Here is a 26,014-nt window from a genome sequence, read left to right as displayed (position 1 = left end):
GGACCAAGGCTTGAGTCCTCTTCCCTCACCTATAGTGGTCAATCCCATAATTTATCACTCTCTTTCTCATATATCTTGAGTGTGACGTCAATATTCTTCCCAAAATTGAATATCAAAATTATTTCCCTTGTTTTCTCATCCAAATTGTTGTGGTTGTTACACAAGCAAACATTGTGATTGATGTGAGCAAATAAATGGTAAACTTTAGAGCTACTAGGCACATTTGTGCAGACAAAATTTCGTTTATCCCCTAAACTAATGTGGGGGATGGATAAAAACAAACATATATCAATGATTCTAAAACAACCCCTATTCTATGAAAAGGAAAATTTATTGTAAAGATCATGTCTAAAAAGACTCTAACATTAAATGATGTGTTGCATTTATTATCCATTACATTTATTTAGTCTCTATAACACTATTAGGAAATGTTGGAGGTTAAAGTGTGATTTGAGTCTGATAAGATTCTTATAATAGAATAATGCCTTTGTAAAGCGATATTGCGATCAATGTCTCTTTGTAGCTAACATTTTTAAAGTTGATAATGAATTTCCATTTAGTTCTTTTGCTTATATTGTTGATTTTTATGATGTGTGACATGCTAGATTAAGATATGTAAATTCTTTGTATGCTATTAAATTCCAACAATTAAGGTTAATTAACATGCATGACAAACAAAGTAGGAATATGATATATGTGTATACAATAAAACAACAAAGAGAATATGTCATTATTTAGAATGTCAAATTGAACCTTTAGGTTTAATTCACATTGATCTTGCTAACTTAAAATAAACCATATCTAGAGGTAATAAAAATTATTTTGTAACTTTTATATATGATTATTTTGTATTCACCAAAGTATATTTAGTTAAACATAAGAATGAATTGTTAGATATCTTTTTAACTTATAAAACATAAGTAAAAAATGAATTAAATAGGAAAATTAAAATGATTAGATATAGCAGTAATAAATATGTTTTATTTAATGATTATTGTGTTAAAGAAGGTATTATTAATAAAGTATTTTCATAATATTCACTTTAATCTAATGAAGTAGTTACGAGGAAAAATAAGACTATTGATAAGTGTGATAATTACTTATTTTTAATGCTTATTAGAACTATGAAGAATCTCAATTTGGTCTAGTTTTTCTAAGCTGATTGCATATCTTTGGATTGCGTTTAGTGTCCAATTACTTGTTTTTAGGACAAATTTTGTTTCTCGAGTAAATTTCCTTGATTTTACAAAATTGTGTTCATAAAGTGTTTTTTTAGCTATACATTTAGTTTAATTCTAATTTTTAGTTGTTTATGGGGTTAAATTGTTGGCTTGTTGCCTAGGTGATATCCTAAGGTAGTTTAAGTTGTTAAAATAATTTGTACATAGGTTGACTAGTTTTAGATAATCAAAGTGACAAATTTTTGTTGGTTTCTTAGATAGCTAAGCATATACAAGGCTAGAATTCTAGCTTTACAAAAAGGATCATGATACATTAACAACTTTTTTTAACAATCTTTTGACAATAGACTATGTGTCACTATTTTATTGGTCCGGATATTTGAAATCGACCAATCATGAACTACCACATAAGCGATTGTAAATAAGTTGTCAAAAAAATTGTTAAAAATACATTTTTCTTAGTTGCATATCGTTTTCAGATTTTGAGTTCTAAGTTTTCTATTTCTTTCTGAAGTCACAAAGTTGCCTTGACTACAAAGTGCAAAGTGAGCTAGGTAACTTTGTGTTTCATACTTTATTGCTTTCTTAAAGTAGTTTTGGCTAGAGTTGAGGTGTTTTTTGACTGCAAAGTGAGCATATCTATGTTATATCAAACATAAAAATAAAAGTGGACATTATTGTATCATTTGACAAATGAAATATTTGTATTTTATATGATTCGTTATTTATTTAAAACACCATATTTCATATAAAACATGATACTTTTAACACTGAATAGAAATCATATGTTGATTTCTTTTTTCTCTAAGAATTACCTTTTCATTATCTTAACTTCTTCATTAAAAAAATAATGAAATATAATAACTACATCATACATTTTTCACTAATAGAACACAACGTCCAAACTTAAGAATATATATATATATATATATATATATATATATATATTTATATATATATATATATATATATATATATTATTAACAACTTCTTAGGTTCATCAAATAAATAAAATTAACCATTCACTATAAAGTTATCGCTAAACCTTGAAAGCATATTATTCTAAACCTTTAATTTAATTAAAAATTCTAGTCATGAATCACTTTCGCTTGGAATTTTTCATATTTTCATGTGGAAGTTACATATGAAAAATGTTATACTAAAAATTAGTTCCTACTAAATACTTCTTTTTAAAAGAAAAACCTTATTTGGATACCTTTATTTAAAAGTATTTATAAGAGAACTAAATAATCTATAAACGATTTTTTTTCGAAAAAAATAATATAAAAATATTTTACAAATTGATTGATTCATAAAATATTTTTAGTTATACAGAATTTTTTAACTTATATTTCTTTTTTTATTGATATTTAAAAGTAAATTACTTTTCTCTCGAGAAAAAAATTGGCTAATTGTTTTGATACTTTCAAAATGAATAGGATAAAAGTATTTTTTTTTCGTATATAGATAAAAGCAATTTGGTGTATATTAATAGTACTTTATAAGAATTGAAACTTAATTTTAACATTATTTTAATTTCAAATTTTACAATTACAATGTTTTTTTCATCAAATTTTTTTTCGAATGTATAAAATATATTAAACATGAAAAATAAAAGCATAGATGAACGGATACAGAAAAAAATGAACTTGAGATCATTTACCAATTAAAACAAAAAAAAATTAAACTACAAATCATATATCTATTTTATTTATAAGAAATAGCTTATTATGATTATATATTATTAATTTACTCATCTTTTTCTTTGTTACGGTTTTCCTTTATCTCTTGTTTTGCCTCCCAACACCTTGGGTTGCAGATATTTACAGAAGAAATGGCGACAACAACCTTCAACGCTCTTCCTTCCTCCCTAAGGCTTGAATTGCCCTTTCTTCTTCCATCGAAGCTCAACAAAGTTGGTTTTCCCTCGTTTTCGCTTCCCAACCCTACGCTCCGTCCTGTTATCTGCAGAGCCTCGGAGTCTTCCACCGTTCCACCGAAGAAGCGTTCTTCTAACAACAGAAACTCAAAAAACAACAACAAAAAGAAAAAGAATACTAAGAGCAAAGCTATAACTACTGATTCCAACTCCGTTTACAATCTTGCTCCACTGCCGCCACTTCCGACGTCACTTCCCAAACCACCGGCGGGATTCGTCGTCGACGAACGAGGCAAAGTTCTCAGCGCTTCCACGGACCGACTTGCCACTCTAGTGAGTTTCTTTTGTATTCAATTAAAATGTAATTTGTATAGAACATGTGGTTTTGCATTCAAAGTATCTGTTGTTGTGGTTATGGACAATTATTTCCTGTCATTGTGCAATTTTGGTCTCTGAGATTTGATAGGAAGGCTGTTGACATTGTTATAAATTGGAATGTTAGGGTTAATTCTTTGTTATTTCATCAAATGGTAAGATTTTAATAATATGTTAATATTAAGTTGAAATGCTATTTAATTATCGTTAAAATTTAAAAAAAAAAATTATTATAACTAGAACGACAGTTATGGTCTAATTATATGTCAAACAAAAATATGAGAAATGTGTGCTTAGGGATATATATTACACATTCTAAATATTCACATTTCTCAAAACAATATGGAATAACATAACTTATTAATAGAATATGCAATCAAACGTTCTTAGGTTTTGGGAGTGTGACAAATTGTGAATGACACGGTGACAGGTTGACCCGGCTAATAACCTTTCCTTAGAGTGCGTTGTAAGGAGAGAGTTCACGAGTTCTCAAGGAGACGACTGTTTGTTGCTCTGCCCTGCTGACATGTAAGTTAAGGTTTCTAAATAGTGAATCCATGCCCTTTAACCAATGCTGGTAATCTGGGATTTTGTTGACCAGTCTTTTAATTATTTATTGACTATAGATTGTGGAATTTTAACTGCAGGCCTGTCCAGATAGTGAAGCATACACCTAATGGATGGTCGGATGTAAGTTTCCATTCTGCATTGTCCCACTTCGTTTATATATTCTTGATCAGTTCACAGTAACTTCAAAATGAGGTTAACAATCAGTTTTGATGTTGATATGGTCTCATTGTCGAACTCTTGAACTAATTTAAAATATTCACCCATCTTCAATAATAAAACCTTATTACTTATTATCGAGGGAAAATATATTTTGTTTTTATTTCTTGATGAAGCATTCTAACCTGCCTTTGTGTTATCGCCAATCATTACATTATATAGTCTCTCACCTAGATAAATGGGGAGGGCTAAATTAGGCAATTGATATCTAACCTAATGCTTTATCAAATCTTTATGAAATTAGTAGTTTATTTAATTGTGTTTTGAACTTTTTTTGAGAAAACACTACGGCATCCCTTTAGTTGGTCCATCCATGTAACTGACCATGCTTGATGAGAAAAGGTTTTCTTTATGTTTGAATTCGTCATTCCAATTCTTACTTTATCTGAGCTTTAGGTCAGTGATGAGGAGCTTGAATCTATTCTGCCCGCTGCTACTTATGCACTTGCCAAGATACATTTGTATCTGGTTAATAGTGGGTATGTCTGTCTTTTATTATGATTCAAAATGTCATAGATTTGTGGTTGATCACTAAATTTTTTGTCTGTCCATATCAGATACTGTTATACAGCCCGTGGTGGATTTTGTTATTCGGAAGAGGACATATTTGACTTTCATACAGGCAAGAAATTCTTTTTTCTTTTTTTGTTTTTATGACAATAGTAATTTCTTATATTTAGATAATCGAGAAAATATTCCAGCACAACATGGCTGTTAATCTCACAGATTCTATATAGCTTATAGGGTACTATTACATCATGAAGTTTAGACTATCTTTAGTGTATGGCCAAAAGCATTAGAATGGTTGAGGAAAATTAACTATCATGCCATGCATTGAGGTCATGAAATTAGGCCCACAAACCCAAGGGATCCTAGCCTAACTGATGGTGTTCTAGAGTCTTCTAACAGATGAATAAGGTGCAATAATCACAGTGATGAATTCACACTTGTGGAGGTGCATAATAAGTACTGACATCTATAACACATAGGAGCGGTTACTGCAGCTGTTAGAGAGCACACAGCATAAATAGGTGTGGTACCATATACCCACATTTTCATGCACTGATCGTGCATTAGTGCTTGCTAAGATCTCTGTAGTCTCTCTCTGGATTTATAGGATTCCTCAGAAGGATGTGTTCTCTAGTGTTAAAACTTTGGAATTTATGGTGATAAGTCCATGTTGATGTTTGGTCTTGCTGTTTGTACATTTCTCTTTGGTTTATAAGCCACCTTTCTCTTTGTTCCATTCCTTTCATAAATCCATCATAATTTTTGGTTAACTGTTTTCAGGGAAGTTAATCTTCCTTTATATAAAAGTGAATTTGCTAGCATACAAGCATAAATAATAAATGGAGTTGCTCAGCATTTATGAATCACATATATGTTTTCCTGTCTGTTTCTGTGACATTTTGATTTTCTTACAACCATTACTTTTAGATATTGTCAGTTAGTTAATTCTATCTACCCATTTACTTCCGCAGTTGTCTGACTAGTTTTATAAACACCAAATTCGTAATACATTGTAAAACTGACAATTTAAAGCTTTTGAAGATTAATTGTTTATGTCTCGTATTCAGTCTTCATGTGTAAGTTGGGTCAAGAATTTTTATTTGGTGAAACTATGTCTTTCTTACGCACCTTTTTATCCGTAAGAATTATGGCATGTCTTGTACACTCATTCTTTCACTTCGTCTACTATTGTGTTTCTGATTTTGATATGGAGAAGAAACATCCTTTACATGCACCACTACCATTTTCCATTTCCCCCAATTGTGATCTTTGATCTTATCAAATAGATTAAATAAAAGGTTAATATCTAGGCAGATGCTATCAATTTATTGGCCAACTTGATCAGCTTATGATAATCCGAGAATGATGGAGTGATAACAAAACATTTGAGTTGCATGTCTAAAATTAATGGAAGATGTTTCCTATTTTTGCAGATGATAAAGGAGACAGCTTGCCAACTGAAGGTGTAGAAATTGTAAACTTCAGTGTGGTAATTTTATATACCTTTAATTGCATAAATATGTTTATCTTTAACAGAAGCAAAACTTCCCTGTTTTCTTTTTCTGGAATTAGGACGTTTTGACAAGTTTAAGCTATTTGAAATGTTGAGACTTTTATTATTCTCTAGTACACATACAATAATGACTAACTTTCTGAATGAATTTTGTCTACTTAAAATATTCCATTTTTTAATCAGAGTCCTGCTAACTTACACTTGAAAATAAGAAATATAACATAGTTATGAAGATGAACAAACAAATGTGTTAGTTTGTTAAAAGGCCACACCATAATGCTTCTTTGTTGAAAAGAAATATGCCTCTCATTGAAGTATGTTTGTACCTTGTCGTATTGTCGGTACTCACAAATAATTGCTTCCTCCTTCAACCCTATATGACATTTTAGAGAGAAATATCGTGTTTCACATTAGTAGTTGTTTTACTAAATCAACGAGACATTAAGTTTTATTTTTCAGGACTGTCTTTAATCAATATCTACAGTACTGTCTCAATTGTCATTAAAAAGGATAAAAATCACACTTTTTTGGTCTTAGTATTACTTTCTCTAAAATATTTTTTTATTAATGTTTGACCTTTGGTTACACCATCATAATATGTACTCTTTGTTTTATGAGAAGAATATTTTACGAAAATTAATAAGATATTAGTAAAATTTGATGTAGATAACTGATTTCCTTGATCTATGTGAAGTTAGTTTAATCCCCTTGTAAATGAGAACTAACGTAATAGGATTATTGTGCAATAAGAGTAAATGACTAAGTAATTATAGTATAAAAGGTATATCGCTAAGTTACATAATGTTTTCTATCAAATTAATCCCCTTATAAACGAGAAGGCTTAATAGGTTTTTTAGTTCTAATATTTGAGAGATTGATTTAATGGGATCCCTCAATTATTTTTTCCAAAATTCAATCCCCATTTTATTTAAAATAAGTCAAGGTGGTCTCTTTCGTTAAATCGACATTGACACCGTTTGTAAGGTGACCATGTGTCAGTGAGTTTGGACTTTTCCAATCCTTCACTCTCTCGGTTTTTACTAACTGCACTTGTTTCTACTCTCTCCAAAGGGGGCCATGGAGGTGTGGTGAGCAAAAGAGAGAGTGAAGGGTTCGAGAAACCCAAAGTTATTAACACGCTATCACCTCTCAAGCAGTGTCAACACTAATTTAACGAAAAAGACAACATTGATTCTTTTTAAATAAAATGAGGAATAAATTGAAGATAAAATTGAGGAACCACATTGAATAAACCCCCCAAACATTGGGCGCAAAAGACCTATTAAGCCTAAACAAGTAGGTAGTTTTAGGGTAAAGGGTATATATGGAAGTTACGCAACGTTTCTATCAAATTCATAATATTAATTGAGTTCCCTAGTACCTGTGTGATGACGTCCTCCATGGATGATTGGAGGTTGATCCTTGCTCATTGGAGTTGCATAGAGATGAGAAGAGTGAATGGCAACAGAATGAGCGAATGCACCTCAAGTGTTCGATGAAATGCATGGTGAATGACTGATGTGATTTGGTGCAGATTAAAGCCTAGAAAGGAATCCTATCTAGGGGAGGTGGCTAGAGAAGGCTTAGAAGCTCTCTCTGGCTGTGACTCTGAAGAAGATTGAAGACCTGGAGTATTCTCAACAGGGGGTTCAATACGATTATCATCAAAGTGACGGATTACAAGTGATGGATGTTGATTTTATAGAGATTTCAACACCCATGTTCGAGCTATTACACAGCTGATCATCAGCCTAAATTATTGGATTAAGTGCCACGTATTTTGGCCATGTGAATCAGCTGCTTGCTTCACCAAAAACACGTGCTTCTTCAATCTATTACATGTTGCCGCTGGGCACCAAGCATGGGCGTTGGGCGCTGTAGGTTAGATGCTTAAGGTGCTTTCCAATCTCCATGGACTTAGGTTGAATGAGTAACTGCCAATTTGAGATGCTAAAAATAGCTTTGCAGAAGCCTTCTTTGTCATTCTTCTAGTAATTGGTCTTTGAATAAGTTATGGGCTTAGGCCCAAGTCATCACTGTGTCAAAACCTTAATTGTCACAGAATGGAACGCATAGAGTAGAAAAGAGAAAAATATTAATTGTACTATATGACCGTCTAGTCAGCTTAGGACTAGACAGTCCCATTAGTCAAGAACACCAAGCGAACCGGTTGGTTGGTTAACATGAACCGAGCGATCAACCTTAAACAAGAATTAAGACTGACAATAATTATCTTAAACCAAAGCATGATCAGTAGTAGTTGGGTCGTAATTAGGTCAACGTTAATCCGAAGCCCATTCTAAATTCTATAAATACAGGTTTAAGGTATTGCGGTAGGTTGGTTACATTTAATACACATTTATTGCTAGACTGTCGAATCTTTGCTAACTGTTGGAAGTCCCACATCGACTAGAGATAAGGCCAATTTATAATATATAAGTGGGTGCAAACCTCACCCTACAAGCCGGTTTTGTGGGGGTTGAGTTAGACTTACATTCTCCTTTGCTCTATTTGTAACAATCTAATCTTCTAAAATAGGGAAACAAAATAATCTAGAAGATTACACATCTATTTTCTCTAATTAGGAAGATTCTATAGATATCTTCTTTAATTAAGAAGATATTTCCTCTAATTACAACACTAACCTCCCAGTATGACCGAATGTAGAGAAGGACGAATGATGACCTGTGGTAAGTAGTTGGATGAACGAAATTTGGAGAACTGTTAACCTCGACCTCACAAACCGAAACATTTTGGCACCCACCGTGGGGCCCGAGGAAGTTGAAGAAAACTCAATGGTGACCACAAGGAATATGGGCCCGACTGGAGAGACAAGCGAATGAGACACCCTGGAGCTAATCAAGGAGATGCAGAGGCAAATGTAGAAGATGCAAAGAAGACATGAGGCCGAGATAGCGACACTAAGGGTTGAGAATGCAGTTGTGCATTAGGAGCAGACCGCTTAACATTTTGTGCCAGTCGTTGCTGGACCGTTGAATGTGAACAAATAGGTTGATGAACTGACCAGGACGGTCCAGGAGGCAAGTATAGGGGGCGAGTAGGGGAGCTCTCACAGTGTAAACAATATAGGCGGAGGGCCTGCTACCTTTTACAACTGCTGTCATGGAGGCAGCGATGCCCGAGGGGTCAACGCCTCCATTGTTTGAGAAGTATGATGGGTCGACTGACCTCGACGAGCATCTACGATCGTTTGTCAACACCATAGCATTCTACTCAATGAGCGATCCAGTTTGGTGTAGAGCCTTCTCTTTGTCTTGAAGGGGGAGACATTGGCGTGGTTCAATACTCTGTCACCTAACACAGTGGATTGCTTCTCCACTATCCATACTCTGTTCGGTCAGCAGTATGCGGCCAACACCAAGTATGAAAAGGACGAGCCCTTGAGAGCCTTCATGGATCGCTACACTTGAGAATTAAACTGTAAAATAATTCTAGAGGGCTTAATTGATCCCTCTCATAATCTTCTATTTATAAAAATAAATTGATACAAGAATACATGATAATTAGGGTAACCTTAGACACAATATAATCATGATAGGGTAACCTAGACATGATATAATCATGATAAATAGGGTAACCTAGACACAATATAATCATGATAAATAGGATAATCCTAGACACAATATATCATGATAAATAGGGTAACCCTAGACATAATCAGGGTAAATATTCTAACACTCCCCCTCAAGCTGGAGCATACAAATTTTATGTGCTAAGCTTGGAATAAATAAACTCAGTCCAACAAAATCAACTTATCTAAAATGTCAAGGCAATAGACGTGGTAACTTTGGCTTCGAATAAGATATACATATGCTTCAGACCATCAAGAGAGAATGTCTATAAACCAAATTGGACTCACAAACTAGTGTAACCAAAGAGACTCCTCATAAGCTTATGAAGAATAGTATTGGACAACCACGAAACTTCATCTATCACCATGAACCTTCAAGTAGGATGACTTCGACAAAGTTGATTTCTATCAAAAGTGAATGATGAGTGGTAGACAACAACAAACTGTAGAGGCTGGATTGCCATCAAGTAAGAATGGGGCCTGCATGGCTAAAAGCGACAAAAATGTAGGGACTGTTATCTCTGACTAGTTGGGGCCTGCAGTGGCTGAAAGCGACAAAACTACATGGACTGCCATCTCTAAGCGACAAAACTGCAGGGACTGCCATCTCTGACTAATTGGGACATGCAGTGGCTTAAAGTAGGGACTGTCATCTCTGACTAGTTGGAGCCTCTGACTAGTGTCTGACTAGTGGCTGGAAACATACTCCCCCTCACTGTAGGGACTAAATTGTCATTACTGACTGATGGGGCCTGCAGGGACTAAATTGCCATCAAGTAAGGATGGAGCCTGCAATGGACAAAAACATACTGTAGGGACTAAATTGCCATCAAGTAAGGATGGGGCCTCTAGTGGCTAAAAGTGACAAACTACAGGGATTAAATTGCCATCAGTGACTGATGGGGCCTATAGAGGTTGAAAGATACTTCCCCTCACGGCGAATGATGGAAACTGTGAAGGTGGAAGGTCATAATGATCTCCTTTATTCATCAAAGCACCACTAGGAACCATGGTTGGATTGTGTTGAAAACCGTAAGGATGACAGATTCAAGGAACAAAGATTGAGACTTATGATGACATTAAAGGCCAAAGATAGGTTGGAGGTCGAAAGGTTCTGTGCTAAACTACTCCCAAATGGTGATACTTAGCACTGTATCACAAGAAGTACGGGCTAAACAAACTAGCCTCGAGCCCAAGGAGAAAGTGACCAACAATGATTGAAGAAAAAAGTGACAAAGTGGCGTCAAGAGCGGTTTGCTGACTTTAAGATCAGGAACCAAGTACGTATATGGACTCAACATGATTCGACGAGTCAAACAATGATGAAACAGAGATCTAAAGGACTTAGGGTTCCAAAAATATCAAAGAATAAAACCCTAGGTCTGAGTTACAGACATCAAAACTAAGAAACTGTTATATTTAGAGAGAGAAAATATAGAGATAGAAGTATTATTCCATTGTGTTATCTTTCTATTACACCAAATGTCCTATATAAGGAGCAAGTAGACCAACACACAACAGCCCAAGACTTACAGTACAATTATACAATACAATATATTTCAACACTCCCCCTCAAGCTAGAGCATATAGATCATATGCACCAAGCTTGGAACATATAAATTGAATCCTAGGCCCTCTTAGAGATTTGGTCATAATGTCTCCGAGTTGTTCATTAGAATTGACAAACTTCGTAACAAGTTCCTTAGTCAACAACTTCTCTCTAATAAAATGACAATCAATTTCTATATGTTTTGTTCTCTCATGAAACACTGGATTGGAGGCAATATGAAGGGCTGCTTGGTTGTCACAGTACAGTTTCAATGACTCATTTCCACAAAATTTCAACTCTTGGAGAAGTTGCTTGATCCACACAAGTTCGCATGTAGTCAAAGACATAGATCGGTATTCAGCTTCAGCACTAGATCTAGCAACAACACTTTGTTTCTTACTTTTCCAAGATATAAGGTTCCCTCCAAGTAGAACACAATATCCTGTAGTAGATCTTCTATCAATTGGAGAACCAGCCCAATCTGCATCACAATATCCTTCAATCTGAGTGCTTCCCTTGTCCTCATACAACAATCCCTGTCCTGGATTTCCTTTTATGTATCTGAGAATTCGAATTACTGCATTCCAATGGTCAACATGTGGGTTCTGCATGAATTGACTCACAACTCCCACTGGATAAGAAAGATCAGGTCTTGTTATTGTAAGATATATGAGTTTTCCAACCAGCCTCCTATATCTCTCTGGATCTGAGAAAGGTTCACCTTGATCTCTCATTAGTTTTTGATTTGAGTCCATAGGACTATCAATAGGCTTGCAATTTGTCAAACCTGTTTCCTCTAAAATATCAAGAGCATATTTCCTTTGTGAAATGATGACACCTTCTTTTGACTGTGCCACTTCAATACCAAGGAAGTATTTTAGACGACCCAGATCTTTAGTTTGAAAGTGGTTGAACAAATGATTCTTTAATTGAGTAATTTTAGTGTTGTCATTCCCTGAAATAACAATATCATCAACATACACCATGAGATAAACACATTTGTCAGGAGAAAAATGACCATAAAACACTGAGTGATCCGCTTCACATCGTTTCAACCCAAAATTTTGCACAACCCGACTAAATTTACCAAACCAAGAACGAGGTGATTGTTTCAAGCCATAGAGGGAACGACGTAATTTACAAACTAACCCAGACTCCCCCTGAGCAACAAACCCAAGAGGTTGCTCCATGTATATCTCCTCTTCCAGATCACCATGAAGAAAGGCATTTTTAATGTCCAACTGATAAAGTGGCCAATGACGAATGGCAGCCATAGCAAGTAAAATACGAACGGTACTGGTTTTAGCCACAGGAGAAAAGGTATCACAATAATCAATGCCATAAACTTGAGTATATCCCTTAGCTACTAGACGAGCTTTTAGACGATCAATTTCACCAGTAGGACCAACCTTAATAGCATAAACCCATCGGCAGCCAACGGGCTTCTTACCAGGGGGAAGAGGAACAAGGTCCCAAGTACCATTGTGGTCAAGTGCTTGCATTTCATCAATCATGGCTTGACTCCATCCAGGATGATCAAGTGCCTCATAAATATTATTAGGAGTCTTAATGGAGGATAAGGAGGAAACAAAAGAGAAATAGGTAGAAGACAAACGATGATAACTCAAAAAATTATAAACAGGATATGGATTACGAGTAGAACGAATACCTTTCCGAAGGGCAATGGGCAAATCATCGTCTGAGTTAGGAGAAGACGAGGAGGATGAAGGATCCATGGTCTGGTGAGCTGATGGAGGAGGAGATGAGTCTAGAGGATCTTTATTGTTCTGAGCTTGAGATTGCCTCCGACGCTGATATGTGAGAATAGGTGGAGGAACAACGTCATTCACATTTTGAGTTAGAGGTGTAGATGCAGGAATAACCAAGGGATCACAAGATGGCAGAGAAAACATTTGTTGAACCGATGAACGATCCTCCACAGAGGATGAGAAAAACGGTGTATCCTCAAAGAATGTGACATCAGCCGACATATAATATCTCTTGTTGGAGGGAGAATAACATTTATATCCTTTCTGAAGACGAGAATATCCCAAGAAGACACACTTAATAGCCTTGGCGGATAGCTTATCAAGACCTGGAGAAACATTATGGACAAAACATGTACACCCAAATACACGTGGGGGGATATGATATAAGGCGTCATTTGGAAAAATGACAGAATGAGGAACTTTATTCTCAAGAGAGGAAGACAGCATCCTATTGATTTGAAAACAGGCAGTGAGGACTGCATCTCCCCAGTGATGTACAGGAATATTAGTATTCAACATCAAGGAGCGTGCAGTTTCAATGAGATGTCTATTCTTCCTCTCTGCAACACCATTCTGTTGTGGAGTGTGAGGACATGTTGACTGATGTAAAATTCCTTGGGAAGATAAGAATGAAGAAAACGCTGACGAAAAATATTCCTTAGCATTATCACTACGAAGGATTTTAATTGTCTTCTCAAATTGGTTCTTGATTTCATTAGTAAAGGACACAAATATGGACAAAAGTTCAGATCTCTCTTTCATTAAATAAACCCAAGTACATCGAGAGAATTCATCAATGAAAGTGACAAAATAGTTAAAACCAAAAGAAGTGACACGACTTGGTCCCCAAATATCAGAGTGAATAGTTGAGAAAGGAGAATTACATAATGTCTCAGACTTTTTAGGATGAGAAGATCTAACATGTTTTCCTAATTGACACGACTCACAATCTAAGACTTGAATGTTCTTGAGACTTGGAACCATCATCTTCAACTTGAATAAACTCGGATGACCCAACCGATCATGCAAAAGTTTTGGGGATGAAGTGGTAAAACAGGAAGCTGAAGAGCTATGTTTCAAAAAATAAAGTCCTCGAGACTCATGTCCTTCTCCAATCAGGCGACCCGTACCATGTTCCTGTATAACAAAGGAATTAGCAGTAAAGGTTACAGAACAATTTAAGGAGCGAGTCAATTGGCTTAAAGAGATTAAATTGTAGGGGCAATGAGGAATATACAAAACGGAATTTAAATTTAGTGAAGGAGATAAGGAAACTCTGCCAATTCCCTGTGATGCAACTTTGGATCCATTGGCAATAGTAATGAAATGAGGGATTTTCTGAGAAGACATGGAAGAAAATGAAGAAATAGTACCAGAGATATGGTCAGAGGCACCTGAGTCAAGGATCCATGGATTGTGACCTTCCACAGATTGAGACATACCGGCAGTTGACGCACTGGACATGGAAGAGGATTGGTCAGGATTAGAAGATTTTCCAGATTTATACTTCAAAAATTCTTGATATTCTTCATTTGAAATTTTGGGTTCATCAGATTTCAAAACATGAACACCCTTGTCTGGATATCCATGTAAGGCATAACATTTCTCTCGAGTATGGCCTATCCTCTTACAATATGTGCACTGAGGAGGCATACCACGGCCACCACGTCCTCCTCGGTTGCCTCTGCCTCCTCCTCTTCCTTGTGATGCTACCATGGCTGATGTTTCAATACCACCAATTGAACTTTCATCTTTTACTAATGAAGGTACCCGAAGAAGTCGAGTAACTAAGCTGTCCATTGATGGAACTTGATCACCAGCCAACATTTGATCACGAACATGTCCAAAATCTGAATGTAGACCTCTTAAAATTAAGACCATGTAAAACTTATCAAGCTTCTTGTTTAGGCCTTCTAAAGAATCCGCCACAAAGAAATTCTTCAATTCTTCTACAGCAGCACGGGCCGTTCCTATGTAAGTAACCATATCATGATTGTTCTGTTTGAGAGAAGTCACTCTTTGAGTTGCATCAAAGAGGCGTTGTACATCGTTAGCAAAGATATCTTGAGCTTTTCTCCAAAAGGAAGAACACGTTTTGTAAGGTCTTAAAATTTCTAAGACTTCTGGTTCAACAGATTGCCATAGGACAGCACATAGTTGGAAATCAAGTTTCTGCCATTGAGATTTTTCTTCTTCAGGAACAGTAGAAACATCTTGTTCAAGATGGTCATGGTGTCCTTGACCAAGAAACCATAACTCCACAGAAGAAGACCAAGATAGATAGTTTTTCAATTTGAGTTTTGCAGAGGTAATGGTTGGAGTGGCAGAGAGAGACGGTGTTCCAAGACCAGCCATCGTAAAACCAAACCAGAAAAAGGGGAAAACACCTTAACGGAGCAAAGATTGTGGGAAGAAACCCTAAACGGAGCAAACCTCAACGGAACAGAAAATCAGTGACCACAATAGACTCAGGAGACGGAGGCGAACCGACCGGCGGTGGCGCGGTGAAGTTCCGACACGGGAGAGGCGGCGCATGAAGCCCACGCGCCCGAGAGAGACCGCACGGAATCGGCGCGTGACGGCGCGTCGAGGAGAATATGCGGCGGCGACCACCGGGGATGGGTCGCGCTCTTCGAGGCGCACCGAACCCCTAACTTCGCCGGAGAAAAGGCTGCGACGGCGGCGGCGGACAGCGGCGGCGACGGCGGCGGACGGTGGTGGCGGCGACGGACGGAGCGGCGACGAAAGGCGGAAGCAACGGCAGTGGGTGGCTGTAAACCCTAACCTGCTCTGGATACCATGTTATATTTAGAGAGAGAAAATATAGAGATAGAAGTATTATTCCATTGTGTTATCTTTCTATTACACCAAATGTCCTATATAAGGAGCAAGTAGACCAACACACAACAGCCCAAGACTTACAGTACAATTATACAATACAATATATTTCAACAGAAACAAGTACCAACACGCACTCAGGAGCTCCGACGAGACGAATGGCAATGTCGTAGTGTAATTTCGACACGCATGACAATCACACGCTGGAAGCTTATCGAAGAGAAGCTGTGCGTGACGACGCTTGGATGAGAACTAGCCCTCGACACAGGCGGGGTTGACCGTCGCTCAAGGAGTTGATCCACATTCATTGGTCGCAAGACTAAACTGTGGCGGTAGCCGTCGACGAATAGTGGCAGACGATGTCGGAATGGCAGGGAACAGAGGTTGATGGTGACAAACTTATGTGGACAGCTCCTCACAGTGGCAAAACAGTGCCAATTGGACAACGATAAACGGCGCTGGACGGCGGCAAACAACACCGGAATACGGACAAACAACACCGGACAGTGGCAAGTTGCGGATAACAACTAGGGTTTGGAGAATAAACAGAAACCCGAACAAGACTGCTCATTGAGGTATTTCATAAACGATGAAAATTTTAAGGCCAACGGCGGCTGCCACGGGCCACCGGCGGTAACAAAGACAGAGTAGGAAGAGACTCAGACAACCTGCTCTGATACCAACTTGAGAATTAAACTGTAAAATAATTCTAGAGGGCTTAATTGATCCCTCTCATAATCTTCTATTTATAATGTGAGAAATAAAGAAGATTGGGAGAAAATATCCCTTGTGTGTTTAGACTACACATAGGGTAGTTTATTTATATTGTAAGATATGGGCCAATGCCCTTAATACAGAATAGACTAAGCCCAAATAACAAAGACACACATCTTAACATCTAACACTCCCCCTCAAGCTGGAGCATATAAATCATATGTTCCAAGCTTGTTACAAAGATAATCAATTCTAGGTCCTCGTAAGGACTTAGTGAATATGTCTGCCAACTGGTTGCTTGAGTTAACAAACTCAGTCTTGATATCTCCGGATATGATTTTTTCTCGAATGAAATGACAATCAACTTCAATGTGTTTGGTTCTCTCATGGAAGACAGGGTTAGAGCTAATATGGAGAGCAGCTTGATTATCACATATAAGTATCATGTGAGTGACATCTCCAAATTTCAATTCACTAAGCAATTGTTTAAGCCACACAAGCTCGCAAGTAGCTGATGCCATAGCTCTATATTCTGCTTCTGCACTCGACCTTGCCACAACACTTTGCTTCTTACTTTTCCAAGATATCAAGTTGCTACCAATAGAGACACAATATCCAGAAGTAGACCTCCTATCAGAAGGGGAACCAGCCCAATCAGCATCTGAATAGCAAACGATCTTTGTATCGTTGTTAGGGCCATATAGCAAACCTTTTCCAGGTGATCTTTTAATATACTTCAGTATACGAACAACTGCATCCCAATGGTCTTCACATGGGGAGTTTAGAAATTGACTCACCACACTAACTGCGAAGGAAATGTCAGGACACGTAACAGTAAGATAGTTTAATTTACCAACTAGTCTTCTGTACCGTTCAGGATCTGAGAAAGGCTCTCCCTGATTTGGTAGGAGTTTGATGTTAGGGTCCATAGGTGTCTCAACAGATTTACAATTCATTAACCCTGTTTCCTCCAAGATGTCTAACGCATACTTCCTCTGAGATATGACAATACCATCATTGGATTGTGCTACTTCAATACCCAAAAAGTACCGGAGTTTGCCAAGATCTTTGGTTTGAAAATGATGACAAAGGTGTTGTTTCATCTGAGAGATGCCAAGATAGTCGCTTCCTGTGAGAACAATATCATCGACATACACTATTAAATAGATACATCCAGCACTCGAGTGGCGATAGAACACTGAATGATCCGCTTCACTGCGAGACATACCAAATTGTTGAACAACACAACTGAATTTACCAAACCAGGCCCGAGGAGACTGTTTTAGGCCATATAAGGATTTGCGAAGACGACATACCAATCCAGATGACTCCCCCTGAGCAACAAAGCCAGGCGGTTGCTCCATATAAATTTCTTCCTGCAAATCACCATTGAGAAAAGCATTTTTGACATCAAGTTGGTAAAGAGGCCATTGTCGAAGAGCGGCCATGGCAATGAACAGGCGAACAGAGGTCATTTTTGCCACTGGAGAAAAAGTATCACCATAATCCAAACCAAAAATCTGTGTGTAGCCTTTGGCAACCAGTCGAGCTTTCAGACGATCAATGGTGCCATCAGGACCAACCTTGATAGCATACACCCACCTGCAACCAACAACAGACTTTCCAGATGGTAATTGGACAAGCTCCCAAGTTCCACTTTCCTGTAAAGCACTTAATTCATCCATCATAGCTTGACGCCAACCAGGATGAGTTAAGGCATCACCCACAGATTTGGGAATTGACACAGAAGAAATGGATGAGAGACAAGTATAAAAAGATGGAGATAATCTGTGGTAATTAAGAACAGTATAATGGGGGGAAGGGTTACGGGTAGAGCGTATACCTTTACGGAGGGCAATAGGCAAGTCAGACTTAGTTGCTGGAGCCGGAGGAGACACATGAGGCGGCACCGGAAGTGAGTCATGAGGGAGACAATTACGGCGACTATAAACCTGAAGGGGTGGAGGTGAAGGATGATCCTGTGGTGAATGAGAGTCTAAAGAAGGAGAAGACAAAATGGGTGGAGCATCACCAGGAGGATCACAGATAAGAGGAATATCAACAGTAACAGGGAGAGGTACAGAACTAGAAGATAGATGTGAAAAGTAAAAAGAAGACTCATCAAAAGTGACATCAGCAGAGATAAAATGACGATTGAGGGAAGGGGAAAAACACTTATAGCCCTTTTGTGACCGTGGAAATCCTAAGAAGACACATTTGTGAGACCTAGGAGACAACTTATCAAGACCAGGACTAAAATCATGAACAAAACATGTAGACCCAAAAACTCGAAAGGTAATGGATGCAGAGGGTCTTGAGGAAATAAGATAGAATGAGGGATTTTGTTCTCTAGGACGGAAGATGGCATGCAGTTGATAAGATAACATGCCGTGAGAACAGCATCACCCCAAAAACGTGAGGGTACTTGACCATGAATGAGAAGGGTACGAGTTGTTTCAATAAGGTGTCTATTCTTGCGCTCAGCCACCCCATTTTGTTGAGGGGTATAAGCACATGAGGTTTGGTGAAGAATGCCATGAGAAGCCATAAAATGTTTAAACTGTTGAGAAAGGTATTCACGGCCATTATCACTGCGTAAAGTGCGAATAGAAACCCCAAACTGAGTTTTTATTTCATTGAAAAAGGTTTGAAAAATAGAAAACAACTCAGAACGATTCTTCATGAGAAACAACCAAGTACATCTGGAATAGTCATCAATAAAGGTAACAAAATACTGAAATCCTAAAGTTGACTTAACACGACTAGGTCCCCAAATATCAGAATGAACCAATGAAAAGGGGGATGACGCTCGTTGTGAAACACTACGAGGAAAGGAACTACGAGTATCTTTACCTAACTGACAAGACTCACACGACAAACTTGATAATTTGGACAGACTCGGAACAAGTTGCTGCAGTTTGGCAAGACTGGGATGACCTAACTGAGCATGAAGAAGGGATGGTGACTCCATGATTACGCCAGCATGTGGAGAAGGGCTGAGATGATATAGGCCATGAGACTCACATCCTGTGCCAATCATGTGTTTCGAACTCCGGTCCTGCAACCAAACAGAATCTTTGGTAAAAGAAATAACACAATTAAGGGAACGAGTTAGACGACTTACGGACAATAAGTTAAACGGAGACCCAGGGACATAAAGTACATTATCAATGGATATGGAGGGAAAAATATGAACAGTACCAATACCACGAGATGAGACTCTAGACCCATCAGCCATCGTTACCGAGGGTAAATTAACCGGACATGACAAGGAAGAAAACAAGGACTTGTTACCAGTGATATGATCGACGGCGCCTGAGTCAAGGACCCAAGATCCGAGAGAGTGAGTCAGACCAACAAAAGGAGTACCTGTGCGTGTAATAGAAGCAGATGTAGTGGAACTAGAGTGCTGACGGTCCTCATACCATCTGAGAAATTCCTGAAAGAGTAAAGGGTTATTTATGGGATTTGATGTAGGATGGTCTGCAGACGGTGATGGGAGAGGTGGATCAGAATTAGCCATTGCTATAGGTCGAGGAGGATGTCCATGAAGCGCATAACATCTATCAATTTTGTGGCCTAGCTTGCCACAGTGGTCACATTTTGGACGTCCTTTACCTGATTGGCAAGACTGACTCCGATCATCAAGTTGGGCAGCCATGGAGAGGGAGAAACCCTAAAAATTCAAAGTGCTCTGATTGACGCAACGACCACAGATCCAGAAAGAGGGCGAGGAGGCGATCACGGCGGTGCTGATCGGCGGTGGAAAGCTCCGGCGACGCAGCGGCGACGCAGCGGCGACTCTTGCGGCGGCGCGTGGAGGCGCGTGAGAGGTCCGATCGCCGCGATCTTCGTACGACGGTGGTCGCCCGGCCGAGACGCTTCCGATGGTGTGGTCGCCGGTCGATTCTGGAACTCCGGCGACGGCGACGGCGGTCCGGCGGCGGCGACGACGGCAGCGGCGGCGGTGGCGACGGCAGCGGCGGCGACTGCGACAACAGCAGCAGTGATGGATGCCGGAGACCGTGGAGTTGACTGGAACTATTCCTGTGCTCTAGATACCATGTGAGAAATAAAGAAGATTGGGAGAAAATATCCCTTGTGTGTTTAGACTACACATAGGGTAGTTTATTTATATTGTAAGATATGGGCCAATGCCCTTAATACAGAATAGACTAAGCCCAAATAACAAAGACACACATCTTAACATCTAACATATAAAAATAAATTGATACAAGAATACATGATAATTAGGGTAACCTTAGACACAATATAATCATGATAGGGTAACCTAGACACAATATAATCATGATAAATAAGGTAACCTAGACACAATATAATCATGATAAATAAGATAATCCTAGACACAATATAATCATGATAAATAGGGTAACCCTAGACATAATATAATCATGATAAATAGGGTAAATATTCTAACAGCTACAACAAAACCGCTTGGCAAGTGAGGGATATGAGCCAAGAGTTCATCCTTAACAACCTTTCAACGACCCTAAGGGTAGGACTGTTCGCGGATAGCCTGTGCGATAGGCCGCCTAAGATGATGCACGAGTTGCAGGAGAAGACAACTATGTTCATGCGCATCGTCTGAAAAAAGCAACAATAGGAGGCCGTTGCAGCTAACGGCGAGAAGAAGGATGGGAAGAAGCCGATGGGCGATAGTGATAAGGGGAACGACTCCCTGCCGAAGGATCTTACTCGAGGGCTGAAAAAGTTCCATTAGTATACGCCCTTGAATGCACCAAAGGTGAGGATCCTGGAGGAGGCGTTGAGTGCAAAACTCCTCCCTCCTATAAAGAAGAAGTCGACCCGTGAAAGACTCGCTCATTTCTCTTGCACACGGCAAGCTTGAAGTGTTCGACATCCTCAGTTGCCTTGACTAGGTCCACTACACCAGTGAAGTTCTCCAAGGCATTCCTAGTGATGAAGTAGGACACATAATTTCCTACTTCACGAGGAGCCCAACTGTACCTTGGAATGTCGGGACTAGTACGCAGGACCTGGTCCACTCCCCGGCTACATCCACCTCGATTGTAGCCACACCTCACCCTCGTTTACTCGGGTGGTGACATTATTTATATTTACATCAGCCGATGTGTCATCCGACTCCACTTCTCGCTCGGTTGATCCGAAGATGGAGGATCACTATCGGTATATCCCTGGCCTCTTCTCCCTTCTGACTCCTCAGACGATGAAAGCATAATGGTTGACATTTTACCTTTGAGAGAAGAAGAATGCAAGGCTCAGTTCTTGCGAAAAATATAGATTAATGGTGAAAATGATGTTGAGCCCTCACCCCTTTTTATAGCCGAAAAGGGCTCTCCAACGGATGGATCCTAATCATTGAAACAAGGAAGATCTGACGGTTCACGTCTCATGACCTTTCGTTTCAAGGGATGCACGAATCCCAGCAAGCCATGTGTCCTACTCCTATCGATTATAACTTCCCTTAACTCACATGTCCTTGGGGTAACTTCCCATGCGATTAACCGTTTACAATCGATCGGTCATAGAATAACTCCACCATCTCCAAAATGTACGAAACCCCTCCAACTGCAAACCCCTTCGCATATCAAGATATGCTCGGGCTTGGGGGGTCTGTGTACTGTATGACTGTTCAGTTAGCTTAGAACTGGACAGTCCCATCAGTTAGGAACACCTAGCGAACTGGTCGGCTAGGTAACATGAACCGAGCGGTCAATCTTAAACAAGAATTAAGACTGATTATGATTATCTTAAACCAAAGAATGATCATTATTAGTTGGACCGTAATTAGGCTGACACTAATCTGAAACCCATTCTGAAATCTACAAATACAAGTTTGAGTATTGCGGTAGGTTGGTTACATTTAATACGCATTTATTGTTAGACTATCGAATCTTGGCTGATTTTGGCACCAGAGTACTTTCTGTAGGTAACCTCCTAGTACGACTGAATGAAGAGAAGAACAAACGGTGACTTGTGTAAGGAGTTGGATGAACGGAGTTTGGAGAACTGTTAACCTCGACCCCACAAACCGAAACATTATTGATATGAGAGGTTTTGGAAAAAATATAAATTTATGAAAAATTTATTGATGTCATCAACTAACTTATTTCTTAACCACTAATGAATCAGGTAATAGGAGTGAAGGGAGTCTAACTATACATCTATTGTTGTATTTATTTCTTGATGGTATTATTGAGAAAAAGTAATTAATAGTACTTCCTTCCTGATGTTAGCAAGTGGCAAATAATTTGAGGCAGAGTTATTCAAAAGTTACAAATAAAATGATATGGTGGGAAGAATATTTTAAATCTCAAATAGGAGATACGGTTTCAATCTTATTTTAAATGATTTTCTTTCTAATATTGTAATAATTGAAGAGGAATAAAGTATTTCTGAATTGCTTAGGAAATTCTTAGCCTGAATGAGTTTAACATGAATTAACGTCTCTAATTTCAGGAAAATGATGAAAATAAATCAGAAAACTTTCACATGAATTCCTAATTTTTAATAGCAAACATATAGCCGCCAAATAGGGGATACTTTCCAATAGTACTAATATATATATATATATATATATATATATATATATATTGATTGTTGTCTTGAAGATAATGTTGGTGAGTAAACTTGTTGCCTGGTATCTCTGCCGCACCCAATAATATTGTTGTCAACTATTTCTGCGGTACCCTCAAATTCATAGCTATATATATATATATATATATAGTTCGCACTTGACAGCAGCAAGAAATTATAAATCATCTTATAGCCAGTGGATTGTTGTGCGGTCTAGTAACCTTAGCTTTTCTTTCTGCTATTAATTCATATTGTTTATGACTTTTATTTTTATTATACATCTATAGTTAAGGTGCTTCTTTATATTCTACTAAAGTAACCTCTAGGCTCTGGCACTGACCTAATGTAGAAAGTATGGGTTTAAAAAGGCTAACGTGATGTATACACCAATCATGCTTATTTATATCAATTTGCTGCAGGAAGAAGGATATTACATGATATATACACCATCTGATCCACTTCTTTTTGTTGCGGTGAAGGTAAGCTTCCTTGTCAAGTTTCTTAAAACCAACTATTTCCTCTGTTGAACGATTGCCACATTTCATTTTCCAGTCACGTTCTTTCTATGATCAAACTAATTCTATAGTTGATTTGAGCGGAAACTGTTCCAAAATACCAATGTGTACTTACTATCAAAGTACTCTTAGTTCCCACAGTATATCTGATTAGTTTGTGAAACCAGTATTCAAAAGCCATACATAATTAATTTAACCTTTCACTGCAGGATCAGAATGGAATTTTGCAAATTGCTGACGATGTAAGTTGGCACTTGACGCTCGCTACAGAATTTGGTCTATTTCCTTTCTCAGATCCCATGTGTCGTAATTAATTTGGCAATATGGTTTTTCGCAAACAATTAAAACTTACTAATAACTTCAGATTGTCCGTTTAGTATAACGGTCCTTATTTGCTTTGCACTGTTGTATCCTATATGAAGGGATGCCTAATACACTCATCGATATCAGTGCCCAAGTTTAGGGGAAGGGAAATAAAATTTCTGATTTCAAGATCACGAGAAATTGCTAATCTTAACTTCTGTGAACAGGAACTGCTTGAGGATCCTGCTATCACCAGCGCTATAGATGAAGAGACTGAATTTAATGCCTTGGTGGTGTGTGGTTTTATTCTTTCAAGTGATATTCTTTTTATGGTTAAGTTTAGACTCTTCATTTACGTGGTTTGCCTTGTCTTACACGCAGGAGGAAGAAGCTGCGCTCCTCGATGGAATGTTGGGTGAAAGATAACCCCATATTTACTTTCTGCAATAGAGCTGTCCCACACTCCCACCAATGTTTTGCTTTTAGCGGGTTCGTTTGCGTGTTGAAGAAAGAAGCTGCTATTCGTAACTTAACCGGATATAAAATGTTATCCAACATGAAACAAACATTTGTCCTCTGAATTGTCCCAGCTTGGTCTGTTTGCATGTCAACAAATATCTGGGGATAGAACGGCTCCTTTGTCTGCTTGATCAATTTTGTATGTATGGTTCCTCCTTATTATTTGGAGTTTAATTTTGATATTTGTAAATGTAATTTTTTTATCATGACAAGTATGATTGAACAACAATTTATAAGTTTACGGTATCTAGTGCTTCTAATAGTCATGAAATGGTAATGCATATAAAGTTGTTAAGTGCAAGTAGTAGTGGAGCTGTTGCGCATTTTCTTTTATTTTCAAACCACGTAAACATGATTGAAATATTCTTGACTTCCCTTTTTTTTACAGTTGACTTTATATTTTCTTGGTGGAAAAATGGATTATTTGTCTTCATTTGGATTGCGGTCTATTGCAGCATGGAAAAAAAAATCCATTTAATGTAAGTGTCCAAAATAAAGCTAAAGCTTGGTGAAAGTCTGATTCCATGATTATTTCTGGTTAAAAAGATATATGTGGTAAACGTTATAGTGTATATATTTTAAACATATCAAAATATATTGTGATTAAATTTGTAATAAGTAAATATTTTTAAATATATTAATTATATTTTAGAATTATAAATAATTGTCGTTGACACAACATTACTTTTAAATTGAAATGATTTCTTTTAAAAGTATAGTAAATTGTAAACTACAAGTGAAGACAAAAATGATAAATCGAAGGAGATAAGCCGATATTTTTTCTTAAATGTCCTCAGTGGAGAAAAAAATATTTATAAAAATATTGTTGGAACATAATTCCCAAAGTTGTTTTAATTCAATATAACTATTTTTAAACAAAATATAAATTTCTTTTACGATCAAGCTTTGTAGACTAAATATAGGTTTGTTTAAACTTAATTTTGTAAATAATAATTATTTTTAAAAATAATAATTTTAGAAGCAAATAAGATTTGTATATCAAATTAAGTAGAAAATGCTTATTTTTAAAATAAGCACGTTAAACAAACGCATAACATAAGGTTATAATTTTTTTTAGGTTTAATATCACTATTGGTCTCTATTTTTGTCAATTTTGTTTAATGTATGACTTATTTTTTCGATGTTTAATGTAGTTCCTTATATCGTAATTTTATGTTCAATTTTGTATTTTTGGCTAACGATGTTTAAATTGTTAACGACAAAATGTCCACAGCACTAATTAGTAAATTACATAAAATTATTGGCTAACGTGGACACATCACTCTTGACATGTCATAATCGTCTCCTACCTCCAGAAATCCTAATTTCTCCCTACAAAAAAACCCTAGCCACCACCTAACCCCAGCTGTCGCTGCCATACTCACGACCAAC

General features: G+C 37.5%; 1 protein-coding gene across 2 annotated transcripts; it reads left to right on the top strand.

Annotated features, from left to right (window-relative positions):
- Nucleotides 1-2,954: 2,954 nt before the first annotated feature.
- On the top strand, nt 2,955-24,751 carry LOC108329922 (uncharacterized). Of its 2 annotated transcripts, none has more exons than XR_008248543.1 (10): nt 2,955-3,393; nt 3,866-3,963; nt 4,083-4,125; nt 4,618-4,700; nt 4,779-4,843; nt 6,165-6,220; nt 23,705-23,764; nt 24,010-24,076; nt 24,331-24,396; nt 24,485-24,751. XR_008248543.1 is itself a non-coding variant. In XM_017564307.2 (10 exons), exons 1-10 carry the CDS (start codon nt 3,016-3,018, stop codon nt 24,527-24,529), a joined length of 927 nt encoding a protein of 308 aa, XP_017419796.1. In that variant the 5' UTR covers nt 2,955-3,015; the 3' UTR covers nt 24,530-24,751. The 2 variants fall into 2 exon arrangements, 1 of the variants encoding a protein (XP_017419796.1); XM_017564307.2 differs by having other exon boundaries at nt 24,010-24,042.
- Nucleotides 24,752-26,014: the final 1,263 nt, after the last annotated feature.

This window comes from Vigna angularis, chromosome 4 (assembly GCF_016808095.1).
Source record: "Vigna angularis cultivar LongXiaoDou No.4 chromosome 4, ASM1680809v1, whole genome shotgun sequence".
Lineage (NCBI taxonomy): Eukaryota > Viridiplantae > Streptophyta > Magnoliopsida > Fabales > Fabaceae > Vigna > Vigna angularis.
The sequence above is the reverse complement of the archived record's forward strand: the minus strand, read 5'-3'. Positions and strand labels throughout refer to the sequence as shown.

What these genes read in the sequence shown, in the direction of transcription:
- LOC108329922 (XM_017564307.2), top strand. Translation starts at nt 3,016, where the DNA reads ATGGCGACAACAACCTTCAACGCTCTTCCTTCCTCCCTAAGGCTTGAA. An exon ending in TTGCTCTGCCCTGCTGACAT is followed by an intron (nt 3,964 to 4,082) that starts GTAAGTTAAGGT and finishes TTTTAACTGCAG; the next exon opens with GCCTGTCCAGATAGTGAAGC. An exon ending in CTGAATTTAATGCCTTGGTG is followed by an intron (nt 24,397 to 24,484) that starts GTGTGTGGTTTT and finishes TCTTACACGCAG; the next exon opens with GAGGAAGAAGCTGCGCTCCT.